The sequence below is a fragment of the Equus asinus genome, chromosome 8 (assembly GCF_041296235.1).
Source record: "Equus asinus isolate D_3611 breed Donkey chromosome 8, EquAss-T2T_v2, whole genome shotgun sequence".
In the NCBI taxonomy this organism is placed as follows: domain Eukaryota; kingdom Metazoa; phylum Chordata; class Mammalia; order Perissodactyla; family Equidae; genus Equus; species Equus asinus.
In genome coordinates, this window is record NC_091797.1 from 88,322,679 (window position 1) to 88,341,466 (window position 18,788).

The window sequence follows — 18,788 nt, forward strand, 5'->3', positions numbered from 1 at the left end:
CGACGACAATATTAAACACCCAACTGGTTCAGGTAGAGGATGTTCTTTTCAGTGACGACAGGAGAGGGTTAGGAGAAGGAGAGAGAATTTCTGGAACACAGCCTCTGGGAGGAGTTGGGGTGTAACGGTTCTTTCCTGCCCTCCTGGGGCCCCGCAGCCGGAGCTGCTGGACCTGTACACGGTGAACCTGCACCGCATCGAGAAGGACGTGCAGAGATGCGACCGCAACTACTGGTACTTCACGCCCACCAACCTGGAGAAGCTGCGCAACATCATGTGCAGGTGGCTGGGGCGGGGGTGGGGGGGGATGGATACGAGGGGATTGGTGGGGACGGCAGAGGTGGGGGCTACAGGGAGCCCAGCTGGAACCACAGCCTCTGCAGCTGACACCATGCCTACTTTGAATCTTATTCCAGCCCACCCTGATAAGAATATAACAATCATAGTAACGGTAATAGTAGAGAGCATTTATTAGGCACTTACTGCATACCGGGCACTATCCCGAGCCCTTTGCTAACATCATTCCACTTAGTCTTCACAACAACCCTATGAAGTAAGTATCATCCCCCTTTCATAGGTGAGGAAATGGAGGCTCAGAGGGGAGCGGGAATCATACCCACACCTTTCGGGCTCTAGAATCTGTGCCTTATTTCTTTAAGCCAAGATCTGGGGCCACTTACTACTTTTTCTTAAATACTAAATATTTTATTTCTTAAAATATGGTAGTAACCCATGCTTATTAAAAACCTAAATCAGAGGGCCAGGCCAGTGGCATGGTGGTGAAGTTCATACACTCCGCTTCAGTGGCCTGGGCTTCACAGGTTCCAATCCCAAGTATGGACCTCTACACCACTCATCAAGCCATGCTGTGGTGGCATCCTACATGTAAAGTAGTGGAAGATGGGCACGGATGTTAGCTCAGGGCCAATCTTCCTAAAGAAAAAAAAAAATGAAATCAACCAAGGAAATCAGAAATTCATAAGGTATAAAGAGAAACTTTTCCTTCCATATCCAGTCATCAATGCCACTCACCCAGAAGAAGTAACTACTGGTAGCAACTTAATGAATATCCTCCCAAGCCATATATATGAGATATATATAATAACATAATAGATATATAATATATATTGCATAATATAATGTGAATGCACAGGTTTTAATATTTTTTTAAATTTTTACCTGTGTGGGATTACACTATGAACTATTTTTCTAAAACTTGCTTTTTACACTCAACAATGCATCCTGGACTTCCTTCCATGCCACTCTAACTCAGGTTCGCAAACTATTAGTACCGCCCATGGGCCAAATCCAGATCAGCACCTGTTTTTGTAAATAAAGTTTTATTAGAACTCAGCCATGTCCGTTTGTTTGCATATCATCCACTATTGATTCTGCAGAGTTCAGTAGTTGAGACAGAGAACATGTGGCCTGCAAAGCTGAAAATAATTATCATCTGCACCTCTCAGAAAAGGTTGCCCAGCTCCTACTCCTTAGGAAGCACTTAGCTATTCCGTCTCACAGTGTCCCAAGCAATCTCTATCTCTTAAAATTCAATCTAGGAGATACAAATACGATTAACTTTAATATAGTGTGGTACATTAAAATGACACAGTGCTAGGGGAGAAGGAAGGATAGACTGACTTTTGCCTGGTTATGGCATCAGGAGAAATCTTGGAAGGCCTCACAGAGGTGGTGACCTTCAAGATGGACTTTGGCAAAATTAGGAGACACTGAAGAAACCATTTGGCATACAGTTTAGGAGCGCACACCCTGGGGTGAGGCTGCCTGGGTTCAAATCCTGCCTCTGCCATTTGTTATTAGGTATATGACTTTATGCATATCACATTGCTCTCTGTGCCTTAGTCTCCTCATCTGTGAAATGGGATAATACTAGTGCCTTTTTCATATGATTATTTTGAGAATTAAACGACACATTGCATGTCTAGTAGGCTGAGCATAGAGTAAATGCTCAGTAAATATTGGTTATTATTAATAAGGGGCAGATGGGAATTCCAGAAGAGGGACCTGCTAGGACAAAAGCACAGGGTGTGCGTGTTGCTTTATTTGTGCAAAGGTAAATACTTCAGTGTGCTGGAGAGGACGAAGTACTGGGAAGTGACGGGTGAGGCTGTGGAGATGGATTGGGAGGAGGCTGTGAATGCCTTTTAACCCCCATTAAGGAGTTTGAACATTGTCCCGTCACACAGTGGGGAGCCTGTGAAGGTTTTTGAACATGCAGTGGCCTCCTTGAGCTGGACTTGAGGAAGGTCATCCGGTGGCTGAGCATAGGATGTTTGAAGAGTGAGACTGGGGAGGAGGATGCAGGCAGGAGGTTGAGGGAGTGGCCCAGGGGAGGCATGGAGGAGCAAACCAGGGTGGAGGGAAAGGAGGAGTGGGTTGGAGAGACAGGTTGTGGGTGCCATCACTGGACCCTTTGTGTCTCTCTCTTAGCTACATCTGGCAGCACATTGAGATTGGCTATGTCCAGGGAATGTGTGACCTCCTGGCTCCACTGCTGGTCATTTTGGATGATGGTGAGTGTGTCCTCCCCACCCCAGGGCTGGGGTTGCAGTCTCCTTCTTACTGCAGAGGAGGGGGGATTAACCTTACTTTGTGATTCCACAGAATGGGTCAGTGCAGGTGCTCAGAAGACCTGTCTGTGAACACATCAAGGTCATAGTGAAATAAAAAGTCTTCTGGTTCCATGTTGGCCAACACTTATGTCCAGGTGTCCACCACCCATCCAGGCATTTGCTAGCCACTGATTATACAAACATGAATGAGAACAAAGAAAAACTCAGACCCACATGGCTTCACTGGTGAATTCTCCCAAACACATAAAGAAGAATTAACACCAATTCTTCACAAACTCTTCCACAAAGAGAACAAGAGGGAACACTTCCCAACTCACTCTATGAGGCCAGTCATTATGTGAAGACCCGTTGGTACCATGATAGCAATACGAGACAAAGACATCATATGAAAAGAAAACCACAGACCAGCATCCTTTATGAATATAAAGGTAAAAATCCTCAACAAAATACTAGCAAACTGAATCCAGCAACATATAAAAGGGATTATATACCATGACCAAATGGGATTTATCCCAGGAATGCAAGGCTGGCTCAATGTATGAAAATCAGCCAATGTAATTCATCACATTAATAGAATAAAGGCCAGAAACCACGTGATCATCTCAGTTGACAAAGAAATGGCATTTGACAAAATTCAACACCCTTTCATGATAAAAACACTCAACAAACTACGAATAGAAGGAAACTTCCTCCACATGATAAAAGGCAGCTATGAAAAACCTACAGCTAGTTCATACTCAATGGTGAAAGACTGAATGCTTTCCCCCTAAGTCCAGAAATAAGACAAGGTTCTAGCCAGGGAACTTAGGGAAGAAAAAGAAATAGAAGACATCCCGATTGGAAGGGAAGTAAAACCACCCCTATTTGCAGATGATGCTATCTTGCCTATAGGAAATCCTAAGGAATCAAAACAATATATTAGAACTAATAAACAAGTTCAGCAAGGTTGCAGGGTACAAGATCTATGTACAAAAGTCATTGTATTTCTACACAATTGCAATGAGCGATCCAAAGATGAAATTAGGAGAGCAATTCTATTGACAGTAGCATCTAAAAGAAGAATATACTTATGAACAAATTTAACTCAAGAAGTGCAAGACTTGTACTCCAAAAGCTATGGAACATCATTGAAAGAAATTAAAGATCTAAGTAAATGGAAAGCTCTCATGTTCATGGATCAGAGGACGTGGTGTTGTTAAGAGAGCAATGCTCTCCAAATTGCCATAGATTCCATGCCATACCTATCAGAATCCCAGCTGCCTTTTATTTTTTTTCAGAAGTGGACACGCTGACCCTAAAATTTCTACCAAAATTCAAGGGACCAAGAATAGCCAAATCAATTTTGAAAAAGCGGAAATGTTTAAAGGACACACTCTTCCCAATTTCAAAACCTACTACAGAGTTACACTAATCAAGACATGGTACTTCCATAAGGATAGACATGGAGATCAATGGAATAGAATTGAGAGTCCAGAAATAAGCCCTTACATTTGTGGTCAATTGACTTAGACAACATGCCAAGACATTTCAACTCAGGAAAGAATAGTCTTTTCAACATATGATACTGAAACAACCAGATATCCACATATAAAAGATCAAAGTTGGGCTCCTACTTCATCCTATATACAAAAATATTAACTCAAAATGGGTCATAGACCTAAATGTAAGAGCCAAAACTATAAAATTATTAGAAAAAAAGTAGGCATATCTTTGTAACCTTGGGTTAGGCAATGGTTTCTTAGATGTGACATTAAAAGCATAAATTGACAAAATGAAAAATAGATAAATCAGGCTTCATCAAAATTAAAACCTTTCGTGCTTCAAAAGACACCAACAAGAAAATAAGGAAAGTCCAAAGAATGGAAGAAGATATTTGCAAATCACATATATAATAAGGGACTTGTATCCAAAATATATAAAGAACTCCCACAACTCAACAATAAAAAGATAAATGACCCAATTAAAAATGGGCAAAGGGTTTGACTAGACACTTCTCAATACAACAGAAGATATACAGGTGGCCAATAAGCACATTAAAAGATGCTCAACATCTTTAGTCATTAGGGAAATGCAAATCCAAACCACAGTGAGATCCCACTTCACATCCACTAAGATGGCTAAAATCAAAACATCAGAAAATAACAAGTGTTAGTAAGGATGTGGAGAAATTGGAGCCCTCATACATTGCTAGTGGGATTGTAAAATGGTTCGGCCACTTTGGAGCACGGTTTGGCAGTTCCTCGTAATGTTGAACATGCGGTCACCATAGGACACAGCAGTTCCATTCATAGGTATATTCCCAAGAGAAATGAAAACATATATGAATACACATGCTCGTACACGACTGTTCTTAACAGCATTATTCATAATAGACAAAAAGTGGAAACAACCCAATGTCCATCAACAGGTGAATGCATAAAAAAATGTGGTAGATCCATACAATGGAATATTATTTTGCAAAAAAAAATGATCTGATATGGCTACAGTGTGGATGAACCTTGAAAACACGATGCTAAGTGAAGGAAGCCAGACACAAAAGACCACATATTATATCCTTCCATTTAAATGAAATGTCCAGAATAGGTAACTCTGTAGAGACAGAAAGTAGACTAGTGGTTGACAGGGCCTGGGGGGGGGAGGGAAATGGGTAATGACTGCCGATATATATGGGGGTTTCTTTTGGGGGTGATGAGAATGTTCTGAAATAAGACAATGATTGTTGCACAACTGTGAATACACTAAAATCACTGAGTTGTACATTTAAAAGGATGAATTTTATTCTTTGTGAATCTCAATAAGCCTGTTAAAAAATGAAGAGCATGACTCCCTACTCTTTGGACCCAACTGTGCATAATGACTTCCTTCCCAAAAGTTCCGAATAGAAGGGTGTGGGAGGAGAGAGAAAGTATACGGTGGAGAAACCTCATGAACACAGCCTCGGCCAGGTGACCAGGGTCAACATCAACAACCGTCAGTCATGGTGGTGGTGTCTACTCTTGATCCAATGTGATTAGAATGGCACGTTACCCATGTGGTCTTTCTCCCAGTAACCCACAATCCCAGTCTTATCATGAGAAAAACATCAGACAGATTCCAACAGCGAGGCATCCTGTAGAACACCTGATGAGTACTCTTCAAAACTGTCACAGTCATCAAAAACAAAGGAAGTCTGAGAAACCGTCATAGCCAAGAGGAGCCTAAGGAGACATGACAACTGTGTGCAATGTGTTATCCTGGACCGGTTCTTGGAACAGAAAGGGGACATTAGGGGCCGGCCTGGCGGCGCAGCGGTTAAGTTCGCATGTTCTTCTTCGGCAGCCCAGGGTTTGCTGGTTCGGATCCCGGGTACGGAAATGGCACCGCTTGGCAAGCCATGCTGTGGCAGGCGTCCCACATGTAAAGTAGAGGAAGATGGGCACAAATGTTAGCTCAGGGCCAATCTTCCTCAGCAAAAAGGAGGATTGGCAGCAGATGTTAGCTCGGAGCTAATCTTCCTCAAAAAAAAGAGGGGAGACATTAGATAAAAAGTATGGACTTTAGTTAATAATGTATCATCAGTGGGTCATTAATTAAAATAACTGTACCATACTAATGGAAGATGTTAGTAAGAGGGCAAACTGGGTGTGGGGTATGTGGAAACTCTCTCTACTCTTCTTCCCAATTTTTCTGTAAATCTAAATTGTTATAAAAACACAAAAATCTCAGAAAAAAAAAAAAAGAGTGAGATCCTACTGTGCCTTGGGAAACCTTCCAGTCTTGTGTAGCATTCCCCAAAGTTACCAAGTATTAAGAGAAAAAAAAAGTACCATTTTCACATAGACACTTGGTTAAACAATATGAAGCAGGTTTCTTTATTGCCTTTATTTTCTTAACATATGTAGAGACTTTCTAAGCAGCATTTCCCAAAGCTGTTTGGCCCTTTCTTTGCATAATCCTGTAAGCGCCCTTCCAGTGTTGACAATCGCTGTTCTAATACAGTGGTTCCCAGACCTGAGAGTTTCATGAACCAGTAGAATTTCAAAAAGAAAAAAAAATTGGGGGCCAACAAAACATTGTCAACTTTTTATTATAGCAAGTAGTGATCTTTGAGAAAGAGCATCTGCTGTCACCATCATTTTCTATAAGAACGGATATTTCAGCCCCTCCAAGGTGGGAAATATGTGATTAATTTGACTGGAGAGCATTCCTTGAAGTGGAATACACTGGTGCCTTATTGTCCTTATGTTTCTCCTTTGGCTGTGGCCTGAGCTCGGGGCCTTAGCCCATCACCTTGGGACCTCAGGTTCCTTGGGCAATGGCAGAGTTGACTGCTTCTGTGCTCTTTCCCCAGAGGCCCTCGCCTTCAGCTGCTTCACAGAGCTCATGAAGAGGATGAACCAGAACTTCCCCCATGGAGGCGCCATGGACACGCACTTTGCCAACATGAGGTCACTCATCCAGGTATGACGCAGTCCTATTCAATAACATAACTTAATCCAACTCAGCCCAACGGACCTCACATCAATGTCATAGCCAAACCTAGTTTAACACAACTCAGTAACTCAATCCTACTTAACTCAATTCTGTTCAACTCAACTCAGCCCTGCTAAGTTGAGCTCAAAAACTCAATTCAACTCGATCTCTGAATTGAAGTAAAAACTCAATTCAGCCCAAATGCTGAATTGAAGTTAAAAACTCAATTCAGCTCAAACTTAACTCAACAACTCAAATCATCTGCACTAGATCCATTCTCCCTGAGCATTTATTTGGTCCAGGCACTGTGACTAGAACAATGAACAAGACCTGGCCCTCACCCTTAAAAGGATGTTTGATTGTATTGGTCCTTTGCCTCAAAGTAATGTTTGCATTGATTCCTCAGGCACACACCTTTGTGAGATATAATTCACATACTGTAAAGTTCACCCTTTTAAAATGTACAATTCAGTGGTCTTTAGAATATTCAGAGTTGTGAAACCATCATAGCTATCTGATTTTGGAACATTTTCATCACCCCGAAAAGAAACTCCATTCCCATTAACGTCACTCCCTCTCCCCAGCCACTGGCAACCACTAATCTACTTTCTGTCTCTATAGATTTGCCTATTCTGGACATTTCGTATAAATGAAATCATACAATATGTGGCATTTTGTGTCTGACTTCTTTCATTTAGCATGTTTTCAGTGTTCATCCGTGTTGTAGCTGTATCACTATTTTGCTCCTTTTTATGGCTGAATAATTTTCCATCGCATGGATGTACCACATTTTGGTTATCCATTCATCCATGGCTGATGATGGACTTTTGGATTCTTTCTACTTTTTGGCGATTATAAATCGTGCTGCTGTGCACATTTATGTACAAGTTTTTATGTGGACATGTTCTCATTTCTTTTTAGGGATATCCTAGGAGTGGAATTGCACCTGCACCATTTTACATTCCCACCAACAACCTATGAGGATTCCAATTTTTTACATCCTCGCCAACACTTCTGTTGTTGATCGTTTTTATTATAGCCATCCTAGTGGGTGTGAAGTGGTCTCTCACTATGGTTTTGATTTGCACTACCCTAATGATTAGTGACACTGAGCCTCCCTCATGTGCTTATTGGCCATTTGCGTATCTTCTTTGGAGAAAAGACTGGGTTGGGTTGAGCTGGGTTGATTTCCACTTCAAATCCCTTGCCCATTTTTTAACTCCACCTGCTTGTTAAGGGCTATGCATACGGTGTCTGGTATGGGCATGCCCTGTCCCTTATTCAGCTGTCCCCTCTGGTCTGGCCTTTCCCAGGAAGCTGACGCCTGCCTCTCCTCCCCTTGACAGATCCTGGACTCGGAGCTCTTTGAGCTGATGCATCAGAATGGGGACTACACTCACTTCTACTTCTGCTACCGCTGGTTCCTGCTGGATTTCAAGCGAGGTACAGACTTCCAACTGGGGCCTTGTTCCCAGACTCTTTGCAGCTGAAGCTCAGGGGAAAAGATACCCTGCAGGTGAGGCTGGGGGGTGTTGGAGCAAAGCCGGCAGAAGAGGATGGCACCCATTATTGAATTCTCACTATCAGTTCACCTCCGTTATCTTGCAACGACACTACGCAGTAGGTATTGTTACAATCCCCATTTTACGGATGAGAAAACTAAGGCTGAGAAGAATGAAATTCAGAGCTAGGAATAGTAGAGCCAGGATCCCAGCCCCCTTTATGTCCTAAGCCCAGTTCCCTTCCATTCTCTTAGGCTGCTTATCAGAGACCAAGAACTGAGAAGCCCGTGGAGCATGTTTCACACGTCACTTAGAAATGATGTGTAACACATTACATTGCTATTGTGCAAATTTGAGGAGACGCTAATTATAAGAATATCTAACACGTATGGAAGTGTTTGTTAAGTACCAGGCACTGTGCTGAGCTATTTCTGTGTATTGTCCCTTTAGTCCTTTACTACTATCGGCATTACCCTACTTACAGATGAGGAAATGGAGAGGCTTATGGAGGGAAAGTAACTAGCCCAGGGTCACCTTGCTAGCAAGTGATGGACCTGGATTCAGACTGAGTTTATTGGACGTAGGAAGCCTTGCCATTGACCATTGCTCCATTCTATCTCTTTACTAGATCCAGAGGGAGCAACCAGCTCTGCTGTGTGCAGGGGGCAAGGGAAACACCCCCCGGGTGCTAAAGGAGATGGAGGTGCAGGAATAGAGGGGGACATTGGTTAAGAAGCAGGGCGGGGGCAGGGCAGTGTAAACCAAGCCTGCACACACTCAGTTCCTCCACTTGTGAAGAGTGTCAGAGCTGGAAACTTACAAGCCACCTGTTTTGCGTATCTTATTCTACAGATGGGAAGACTGAGGTCTGATGGTGGAGTGGCAGAGTCCAGGTCTCCCCCTGGCCTCAGCTCTGTCCACTGCACCCGGACAGAAGGTCAGCGCACAGCTGGCCTGGGGTTTTCCCAGAGGGAGGGCGGCACCGCTAGCTCTGTGGCTGACCCTCCCTATGCTTGTGTGTTGGTGTCTCGGCAGAACTCATCTATGATGACGTCTTCTCCGTCTGGGAGACCATCTGGGCCGCCAAACACGTCTCGTCCGCCCACTATGTCTTGTTCATCGCGCTGGCTCTGGTGGAGGTCTACCGAGACATCATCTTGGAGAACAACATGGATTTCACAGACATCATCAAGTTCTTCAATGGTACCCACATACCAGGATCTCATCTCAGGGGTCCTTCCTGGGGCCAAGGGAGGGATAGAGAGTCTCTGAGATTGATGCGCAGCGAGGGGGATGCAGGGGTTTCTGCACACTTCTTGTGGCTATTTCCAAATGGATGCATTGACATCTTGTAATGCTGAGGATGTGTTTTTCTCAGGGATCTGGCAGGAGGAGCCTGGGTGTTGAAATCAAGCTCAGGGTCAGACCCTGGCTCTGCCACTAAGCAGCTGTGCCCACAGACAAGTCACTTCCCCTCTCTCTGAACACCATCCTCATCTGTGAAATGGGGTAATGGTGTCTGCTTCCAAGGGTTGATGTGCTTAGGAAAAGCAGACACAGGAAGGCAATTGAAGTGGCATGAAAAAGGCACAGCCTTTAAAATCAGACAGATGTGGATTCTGATCCCAGTTCTGCCACTCAGAAGCTGTGTGATCTTGGGCAAGTGACTTCACGTCTCTGGGCTTCAGATTCCTTGGGGATTAAATGTTGCTAACAACAGCACCCACACAGAGATGTTGGGAGGGTTAAATGAGATAACATGAACCAAACCCATCACGTGGTACCCGGCCCATTTGAAGGATCCCATAGCTGGAAACTATTGCTACTGTTATTGCTATTTAAAAAGTTTTAAAAACTAAAGAAGGTTTTGGGGGAAAGCAAAAGAAGAAAAAAGCCACCTGTGACCTCACCCTATTTTAAATTAAAAATAATTTTTTCCATCCAATCTTTTCCACATTCGTGTATATTTTTATGTTGTTACCATCATAGCATCCAGCTGTATTTAGAGTTTTTTTCCAACCTTATATTTTAAAAACTGTCTTCCATATAATCATTTTTTAAGACTACAGAACATGCCTCAAGTGTCTATCCCTAACTTCCTGAACCATCCCCTATCAGTGGGCATCTAAGTGTAGAGGTTCTCAAACTGTTTCAGTTCATGGCACCCCAGGTGTCTGTAAAATTTTCATGGCATCCCAGGCCAAAAGGTCCATTCAGTAAGTAGCTAGGTCCAACCACTTAATAAGTATTTATATCTTAACAATTGAGTTAAATAGCAAATTTGCCTGCTATTTAATCTCAAAACCAATTTACTCGAGAATAGCCAAAAGAATTGCAATTTGGGATGTGCAAGCTGTGGCACACCGTAGGCAAATCCGGAAAACAAAGCAGGGGAGCTGCTTTTATAGGAAAAGGGGGAGTGGGAGGGGCTGTTCCAGAGGAAAATCCATTGGGGGAAAGTAGCAGTTCAGGGCGGCAACGCTTCTCATTGGCTGGGCTGTGACCTTTCTCATTGGCTGAGCTGCAGCATTTCTCATTGGCTGAGCTGTGGCATTTCTCATTGGCTGAGCTGTGGCGTTTTGGCTGAGCTGTGGCGTTTCTCATTGGCTGAGCAGTGGCGTTTCTCATTGGCTGAGCTGTGGCGTTTCTCATTGGCTGAGCTGTGGCGTTTCTCATTGGCTGAGCAGTGGCGTTTCTCATTGGCTGAGCTGTGGCGTTTCTCATTGGCTGAGCAGTGGCGTTTCTCATTGGCTGAGCAGTGGCGTTTCTCATTGGCTGAGCTGCAGCGTTTCTCATTGGCTGAGCTGTGGCGTTTCTCATTGGCTGAGCTGTGGCGTTTCTCATTGGCTGAGCAGTGGCGTTTCTCATTGGCTGAGCAGTGGCGTTTCTCATTGGCTGAGCTGCAGCGTTTCTCATTGGCTGAGCTGTGGCGTTTCTCATTGGCTGAGCTGCAGCATTTCTCATTGGGGGAGCTGCGGCCTTTCTCATTGGCTGAGCTGCAGCATTGCTCATTGGCTGGGCTGTTTCCAGGTGGGGAGAGAAATCTTCCTTCCTAGCAAAGTAGTTTTACTTTTTGTCCGAGATGGGAGGGAAGGTCTCTTCCTGTTTGGTATAATTGACAATATGTGATAGGGTGTGAGAGCTCCCCCTATAGGCCTTCCGACTCCAATTTAATTGTTTTCTTTTATTAATTTCCACAGTAGCCATTTGAAAAACTAAAACACATAAGTCAAAAGAAAATAGTATTTTTATTTCATTTTTAAATAAGTACGATTACTAATGGGAAGTGTGCCCTGTTGAACAGTGCACAGCTTCTCAAACCTTGGATCAGTTTGGATACCACCACCTTCATTTCCTGTTCCACGGTGATTTTCACGTGGTACTTGCTTTTGGTCACAGCATCTGCTTGCTGAAAACCTAGCTTTGCAAAGACATAAAGTCACTGACAGGAATTAGTGCCCTTTGCGAACTCGCTCATGCTGGCAATTTATGTGGTGCTCAGCAGATGTGGAGTATTATTGTGTTTCCCTCAAAATTTCTGTGAGCTCCAGTGGCATTCTGGGGTACCTTGCACCCAGTTTGGGAACCATGGTCTTAGTGCCTTCTTTCCCTACTAAATGATGTCTTTATGATAAATGTCTGGGTTTAGGATTATTTGGCTTTGAAGATCTAATTACTTTGTGTGGCTCTTGATAAAATTATTATTTTTGCTTTTTCCCCTCTCTTCCCCTCTCCTGTTGCTTCCTTCTTTTCATCCTATTAAGCAGCTACTATGTGCCTGGCATTGCTTCCTTTTTCTTTCTTTTTTTGGGGGAAGATTAGCCCTGAGCTAACATCTGCTGCCAATCCTCCTCTTCTTGCTGAGGAAGACTGGCCCTGAGCTAACATCCGTGCCCGTCTTCCTCCACTTTCTATGTGGGACGCCTGCCACAGCATCACTTGCCAAGCAGTGCCATGTCCACACCTAGGATCCGAACCAGCGAATCCCGGGCCGCTGAAGCGGAACGTGCATACTTAACCACTGCGCCACCAGGCCGGCCCCTGGCATTGCTTTCTGAAAAGGTTCCCAGTCATTGTGTTTGCAGGAAAGGGAGGGAAGACCTAATGTTTTGCTTGATCTCACAGTTGCCTTGTGAAGTAGGTACTGTTATGGTTCCCATTTTACAGATGAGGAAAGTTAGGCCCAGAGGTGCAGGCCTCTCCCAAGGTCTCTGCTTCCAGAGCCGTCCTGGGGATGATGCCAGACGATGCCGATGGGGATGTCCCAAGGTGGGACACAGAAGGAGACTCATGAGCTGTCACCTTCTGCTCTTTCAGAAATGGCCGAGCGACACAACACCAAGCAGATCCTGAAGCTGGCCCGGGACCTCGTGTACAAGGTGCAGACTCTGATTGAGAACAAGTGAGGGCCCCCTCGCCCAGGCGGTGTCAGCAGGGCCACCACCCGCCCATCCTGCCCACCTTCCCTCCCGGCCACCCCAGGAGTGAGGTCCTGGCGTTTGTTCCTGAGCGTGGACTTCTGTGCAGAAAGAAGCTGCCCTGACTTTGGCCGCTGGACAGGTGGAGGTCGAGGGGTTGCCCCTTCGGTTCAGCCTTACGTTTTCCTGTTTGACCAAAGATCGCCCGAGTCTGGATGCCTCCCCTGCGGGAGGTGGGGGTTGTTGGTGGACAAAGGAAACATCCTCGTTCGTGGTCTCCAGAGTGGTCTCCTCTCCCTTCTCCTCATCCCTCCAAACGGTCCTGTCACATGAGACTTGGGGCGGGGATTGTCCTGGAAATCGGTGTGGGAGAGGTCTGTGGGGCTACCTCTGTACTCTGAAAGGGGCCTTCGGAGATGTTCCAGAACATGGCTGGAAGATTCGCTTGGAGCAGGGTTTATGCACCTCAGCACTACTGACACTTGGGTCAGGTAACTCTTTTTTGAGCGGGGCTGTCCTGTGCGTCACAAGATGTCGAGCAGCAGCCCTGGCCTCCACCCACTAGATGCCAGCACATCCCCCCACCCTAGTTTTGACAACCCAGAATGTCTCCCAACATTGCCAAACGTCCCTGTTTGAGAACCGCTGGCTCCGAGAGGGGGTTCAAACATCTCCCTTGCCGCACTTTCTTTATACCTAAGCCGCCTGTGTCCTGAGCCTTCCTCCCATAGAGAAGGCACAGAGGCCCGCACACCTCTCTCTTAGGGTCCAGCATTCTGTCTGTTGTATTCTCTCATTTTTTTCCTCCTCCACCTGACCATAGGAGAAACTTCTTTTCTTCTTTTCAAGAAAGCTGTCTCCTTGCAAGGATGATGGAACTTGAGAAATGTCTCTAAGCATGAGATCCTCTCTTCTGGGTCCTGCCCAGAGCCCCCGGGGCAGGGCACAGTCCACATCCCCCTCCTCCCTTCCTAGGGAAGACCTCGCCTCTCCTTCCGCACGTTGGGGCTGGTGCTCCAGGAGCTTGGAACGTGTGTGTTGGTGACAGCCACTTGGTCAGGGAGGCTGGCTTTCCCTAAGTGCCCATGCTTACTCAGGACAAAGGAGGAAAAGGAAGATAGAGGTCAGCCAGGGGCGAGGGTGGTGTGGGTTTTCCTCGAGAAACATCTGCTGGTGAACTGGCACCAGGGTCACGGCTAGGTCCGGAAACGGTCCCCTCCGTGTCTTCACAAAAAGGGTCCCCAATCCTCAGACAGACCCTGAGTCTGCAGAGGGGGGTGTGTCAGCCCCCTGCTCCTGCTCGGGACGGGGAGAAATGCCCGCCCCGCGTCCTTGCAAAGCTCTTCCCTCAGTCTCAGCACTTTCTGCCGCATGTGACCACCCAGCTTCCACCGAGCGGGGCCTCTTTGGCGGGATGGACGAAGCCAAGGTGGCCCCTGCTTGGGAAGAGCGCTCCATGAGAGCGCATCCCCTCGCCCTGGTCCCCCAGCTTCCCAAGACGGGAAAATTGTGCAAAAGACCCTCCTGAGAAGAGTCTCTCTTGCCACTCAGCTGTTCATGCCGGGGACATTATTTTAGCAAGACCCAGGTCCTGGACCTTCCGGTTCTTATTTATTTTTTCGACAGACTAGTCACAAAGTACAGCACAAGATTCCTTCCGCGCCTTCTCCCGTGGTGTTCCAGAGAGCGTCTGTGGGTGTGATTTGGAATAACTCGTATTTATTTGGCTTCCTGTGCTCAGTCGGGTCTCCGTCCGTTGTGTGCGTCCTTGTGTCCCGGAATCGAATGCGTAGGCGTTGTTCTGTCTGTGGGGTGCCCTCTTTTTCTCGGTGTTGCCAACATATCTCGTGATTGTTTACTAAAGAGTTGTGTCTATATAGAGAGAAAAAAATATATCAACAGAGAAATGTGTGAATCTGGGTTATTTTTTGTTTCTGTGTTGGGGGGATTTTTTTTAATCTGAAAGAAAGAAATGTTCGCTTCTGAGGGCTGTGTCTCCCAACTGTACCCCACTGACCCTCCCCCGGATGGGGACGATTGTTGTGATGGCTGCCTGGTCTTTCCCTAGAAAGCTCAAGACAGGAGAACCACTTCTCATTCCTTTTTTCAGTTAGCTGTTACCACGCATAATGCTGCGTAACAAACCACCACAAAACTTAGTGGCTTCAAACAGCCACTTATTTAGCTGCTCTGTAGTCACTTAATCCATTTATTTAGCTTGAGACTCTCTGGATCAGCCGTATGGGCTTAGTTCAGCTGGGAGGTTCTTCTGGTCTCATCCAGGCTCCTTCGTGTGTCCGTGGTCAGCTGATAGCCAGCTGGGCAACTCAGCTTCTGACAGTTGGCTGACTGTTGGCTGGGGCACTGGGGGAAACTGGGCCATGCTGGGCTAGCTCAGGCTTGTTTCCGGGGCCACGATGGCAGTGTCCAAGCAAGCAAGCAGCAGTGTGCAAGGCCTCTTGAGGCCCAGGCTGGGAGCTGGCATGAAGTCCTTTCTGCCCTGTTCGGTTGGTCAGAGTAAGTCACACGGCTGAGCTCAGATTCAAAGGATGGGGAAACAGACTCCCTGCTTGATGGGAGGTTTTGAAAAGTGACATTGAAAAGCGATGTGGATTCAGGCAAGAAATAATTGAAGCCATTTTTGCTAACTGTCTACCATGAACCCCAAGGTCCATGCACGGGCGGGGTCCCCAGATGGTCAGCCATTGGACTGCGAGTGTATCTCTAGGTTGACACCTCACTGCATCCCCGCTGTGGGACGGCTCGCCTCTCACCCTGAGTCTTTCCATAGACCCCGGCTGTCCCTCAACATCCAGGGTTCCCACTCACGGCTGCCATGTTCTGCATCATAGTCACCGGGCAACGGGCACCTGTCGTGGATCGCCAACCCCTGCAGCCTCTGACGTCGGGCTGAGGGAAACTTCCGGTTTTCTGCTGCAGAAGCAAAGCTTGATTTAATCGAATGAGCACCCATCAAAACTTCAGGTTTTATATCAAAAATGTTAGCTTCCCAATAAGCCAGCAAGTGGAGGAGGAGTTTGCAGGTGGCCTCGGTGGCCTGGGTGAGCCCGGTCACCACGTTCTCGGATGATTTCCAGCAGAGGTGAGTCTGAAGCCACACGACAGTGGGCATTTGGGGGTTTGACTTTGGCTGACCCAGACGGGGGGGGCGTCTCTCAGTGGGAAGGGGGGCTCCTCCCTGGAGGAAGCTCCTGAGAGCAAAGACGAGTCCTGATGTTCTGACCGTCCTTTGGAGCCACCAGTCTCTCCTCCAACTCCAGCCATAGCTTGGTACACGTGGCTGTCCTCCTGGGGGCTGCTATTGGGGGCAGCCACCTGGCCCCGCCAGGCCTGTTGTGTATGCAATGCCAGCTTGCCTGTTATGTGTGCTCAAATGCCTGGTTCTATGCACTATTGACTTACAGTAATGGATGATATATTTTATGGGAAAAAAATCCTAAGGGAGTATTTCTGCTTTTGTAAAGGCTTTCCTAAACACGTGCGTTTGCACTTCGCACAGATGTGAAAAGATGCATCTTGGATCGCTAGGCACGTTTTCATGACTCAGTGCGGGGATGGAAAAGTGGTCCTTGTTTCCGTGCATCTGGAACACACAGTTGTCGCTGTGGACTCCTCCTCCCCCCCCCTGCATTTTCTGTGTCCAGGTTTCTGCCTGAATCCCACTGTCCCAGTTCAGAACCAGACTGCACGTGAAGGCCCTTCTGGCTGCTCCACCGCGTCTCTTCCAGACCACCCTCCATTTTCTTTTCATCTAGAGCTTTCCCTACGGCTTGTAGGAGAAGCCGTGGGGCAATCGAGAAGCTCTTCTCATGCAAAGAGTTTGGGACACCCTACCGTCCCATTTCAGAGGGGCCGGCAGCTGTTTCTGCCATCTTGTTTCCTCTTCCTTCCTCCCCTTCCCGCCTTCTCTCCCAGGCCTGAACAGTGGGAGGAAGCCATTTAGATTTCCTTCCTTTTCAACAGATGCTCTTAAGTTTGAGTGACATCAGACCCCTTGACCAGTGAGCCTTCTCCCCAGGTTTTATGACAGCATCTCCCTTGACAAGCTCAAGTCACCTGCAGTCCACCTTTATGACTGTGACAATATCTGTGCACCATCTGTACGATTATATCTTTAATGGTTTTCTTTAAATCAAGGCACTTTTTGAACTTCAAACTTATGGAAAGCCAGTGTCATTTGCATAAACAGAAGATAATTGTAAAAAATAAATATGATTATTCTACCCAAATACTATTTCCTGCCAAAGGCTCTGAGCCGGAAGCCTGCTCTCTCATTGTTAAGAAGAGATGTTACAAGGATTTGAGAGGCGTTAAAGTCATGTTAGCACCGAACGAGCCTTTCTTCTCGGAGGCCTTAAAGGAGAATTGAAAAGGGAATGATCTTCTCATTGCACGAATTAAAATCATGTCTTATATCTCTGTCTACCTGTTTTGGGGGCAATGATTTAGGATCCTAGATCTGCCATTTCTTGGCTGTGTGGCCTTGGGCAAGTGACTTTACCTCTCTGAGCCTTCGTGTTCACGTCTGTGCACTGGGGATAATAATGCCGCCCTTGGTTGTGGATTCAGTCCCGGCCCCCCTCTTTCACTGGGACCCTCTGCTCCTCAGCATCACTGGGGATTGAACCCCTGGCTGGGACCTCAGCTTCCCTGAGCTCCCACCATCTACCTTGCTCAGGTTTACAGGTGAGTCTTTGAAACCCTAGAGAAGATGCTCCTGGAGGAGAGCTCGGGAAGGGGCGAGCTCCGAGCCCTCTTGGCTGTGACGGAGCGACCCTGGATTACACGTGGGGAGGCCGTCAGTTCCCAGCAGGCGTGAAACCCACGCTGACTCTGCAGTTTGCGTCTGAGTCTGCTGAGTCAGGAAAGGGCTCCCGGGTCCCTGTAGGTGTGGCTTTTAAGCCCTGGGGCTCGTGGAGAGCTCAAGCCCAGGACAGGTATAGACTCCAGAGGAGCACGATTTGATCCTTTTGGAAGTGCCAGCTTGCCAGCCCGTTGCTAAGTCCACCCCAGCAGAATTCAAATGACACACAGGACCATGCAGTTCCCTGAGGACTTTCCATTACCCTGGGACGTTGAGCGGGATTCCTCCAGCATCCTCCTAGGTTTCTTTATTCGGCCTGTGGGCACAGTGATTTCCAGCCTCTGTGGGAGGAGGGCTCCTTGCACACACTGGACGCCTTTTGTTCTGATGGAGAGAAAATAAGACGGGGAGATCCCTCTGTGTCTTGTCAAATAAAGACAGAGTCTTCTGTAAATGATGCTGCTTTACGGGCTGCAGAATCGCTCCCTTTGGCTTTGCTGAAACAGTTCAAAGAGAAACTCAAGGACGTCGGGGGCCATTGTGAGGTTATGACCGGGAGGAGCCGAGCTCAAGTGGGTGACGTGCGGCTGAGTCTGGACTTCTACTTGGTGGCATCCGCTTGTGCTTTCTGCGCTGGCGTGCTGCTGGGGCTTAAGGAATCCCCTCCACGAGGCTGACTGGCATCGAAGTGCTTCTGCTGACACTTGACACGTGACCTCTGAGTCCATCTGAACACCATGTGGTGGCGTGCTAGGTTTTCTATTTCTCGATTCCATTATTTTATTACTTTACAGAAATGGTGTCAAGTTGTCCTTCTTGTTCTTTCTGAAAGATGAATGCGCGCTGTGTTCTCTGTGGTCCATGTGTTTTCAGAATAATAGGGTCACTCCTGGGGGTTGTTAACAGACATTCTTGGTTGGACAATTAAAGCCAAAAGAGTTTGATCAAGATGAGCCGGGTAGGGGCAGAGGGAGCAAATCTGGGTCTTATTTTGCCT

General features: G+C 46.7%; 1 protein-coding gene across 2 annotated transcripts in view; it reads left to right on the top strand.

The window, feature by feature from the left end:
• SGSM1 (small G protein signaling modulator 1) overlaps window positions 1-14,879 on the top strand; it is an 86,313-nt gene extending 71,434 nt beyond the window's left edge. For both annotated transcript variants that reach the window (XM_044775676.2, XM_044775677.2), the window contains 6 exons: window positions 158-282; window positions 2,452-2,534; window positions 6,925-7,034; window positions 8,393-8,489; window positions 9,584-9,751; window positions 12,866-14,879. In XM_044775676.2, the coding sequence (XP_044631611.2) occupies window positions 158-282; window positions 2,452-2,534; window positions 6,925-7,034; window positions 8,393-8,489; window positions 9,584-9,751; window positions 12,866-12,954 (672 nt within the window). In that variant the 3' untranslated portion in view covers window positions 12,955-14,879. The remainder of the gene's footprint in view (window positions 1-157; window positions 283-2,451; window positions 2,535-6,924; window positions 7,035-8,392; window positions 8,490-9,583; window positions 9,752-12,865) is intronic.
• Window positions 14,880-18,788: the final 3,909 nt, after the last annotated feature.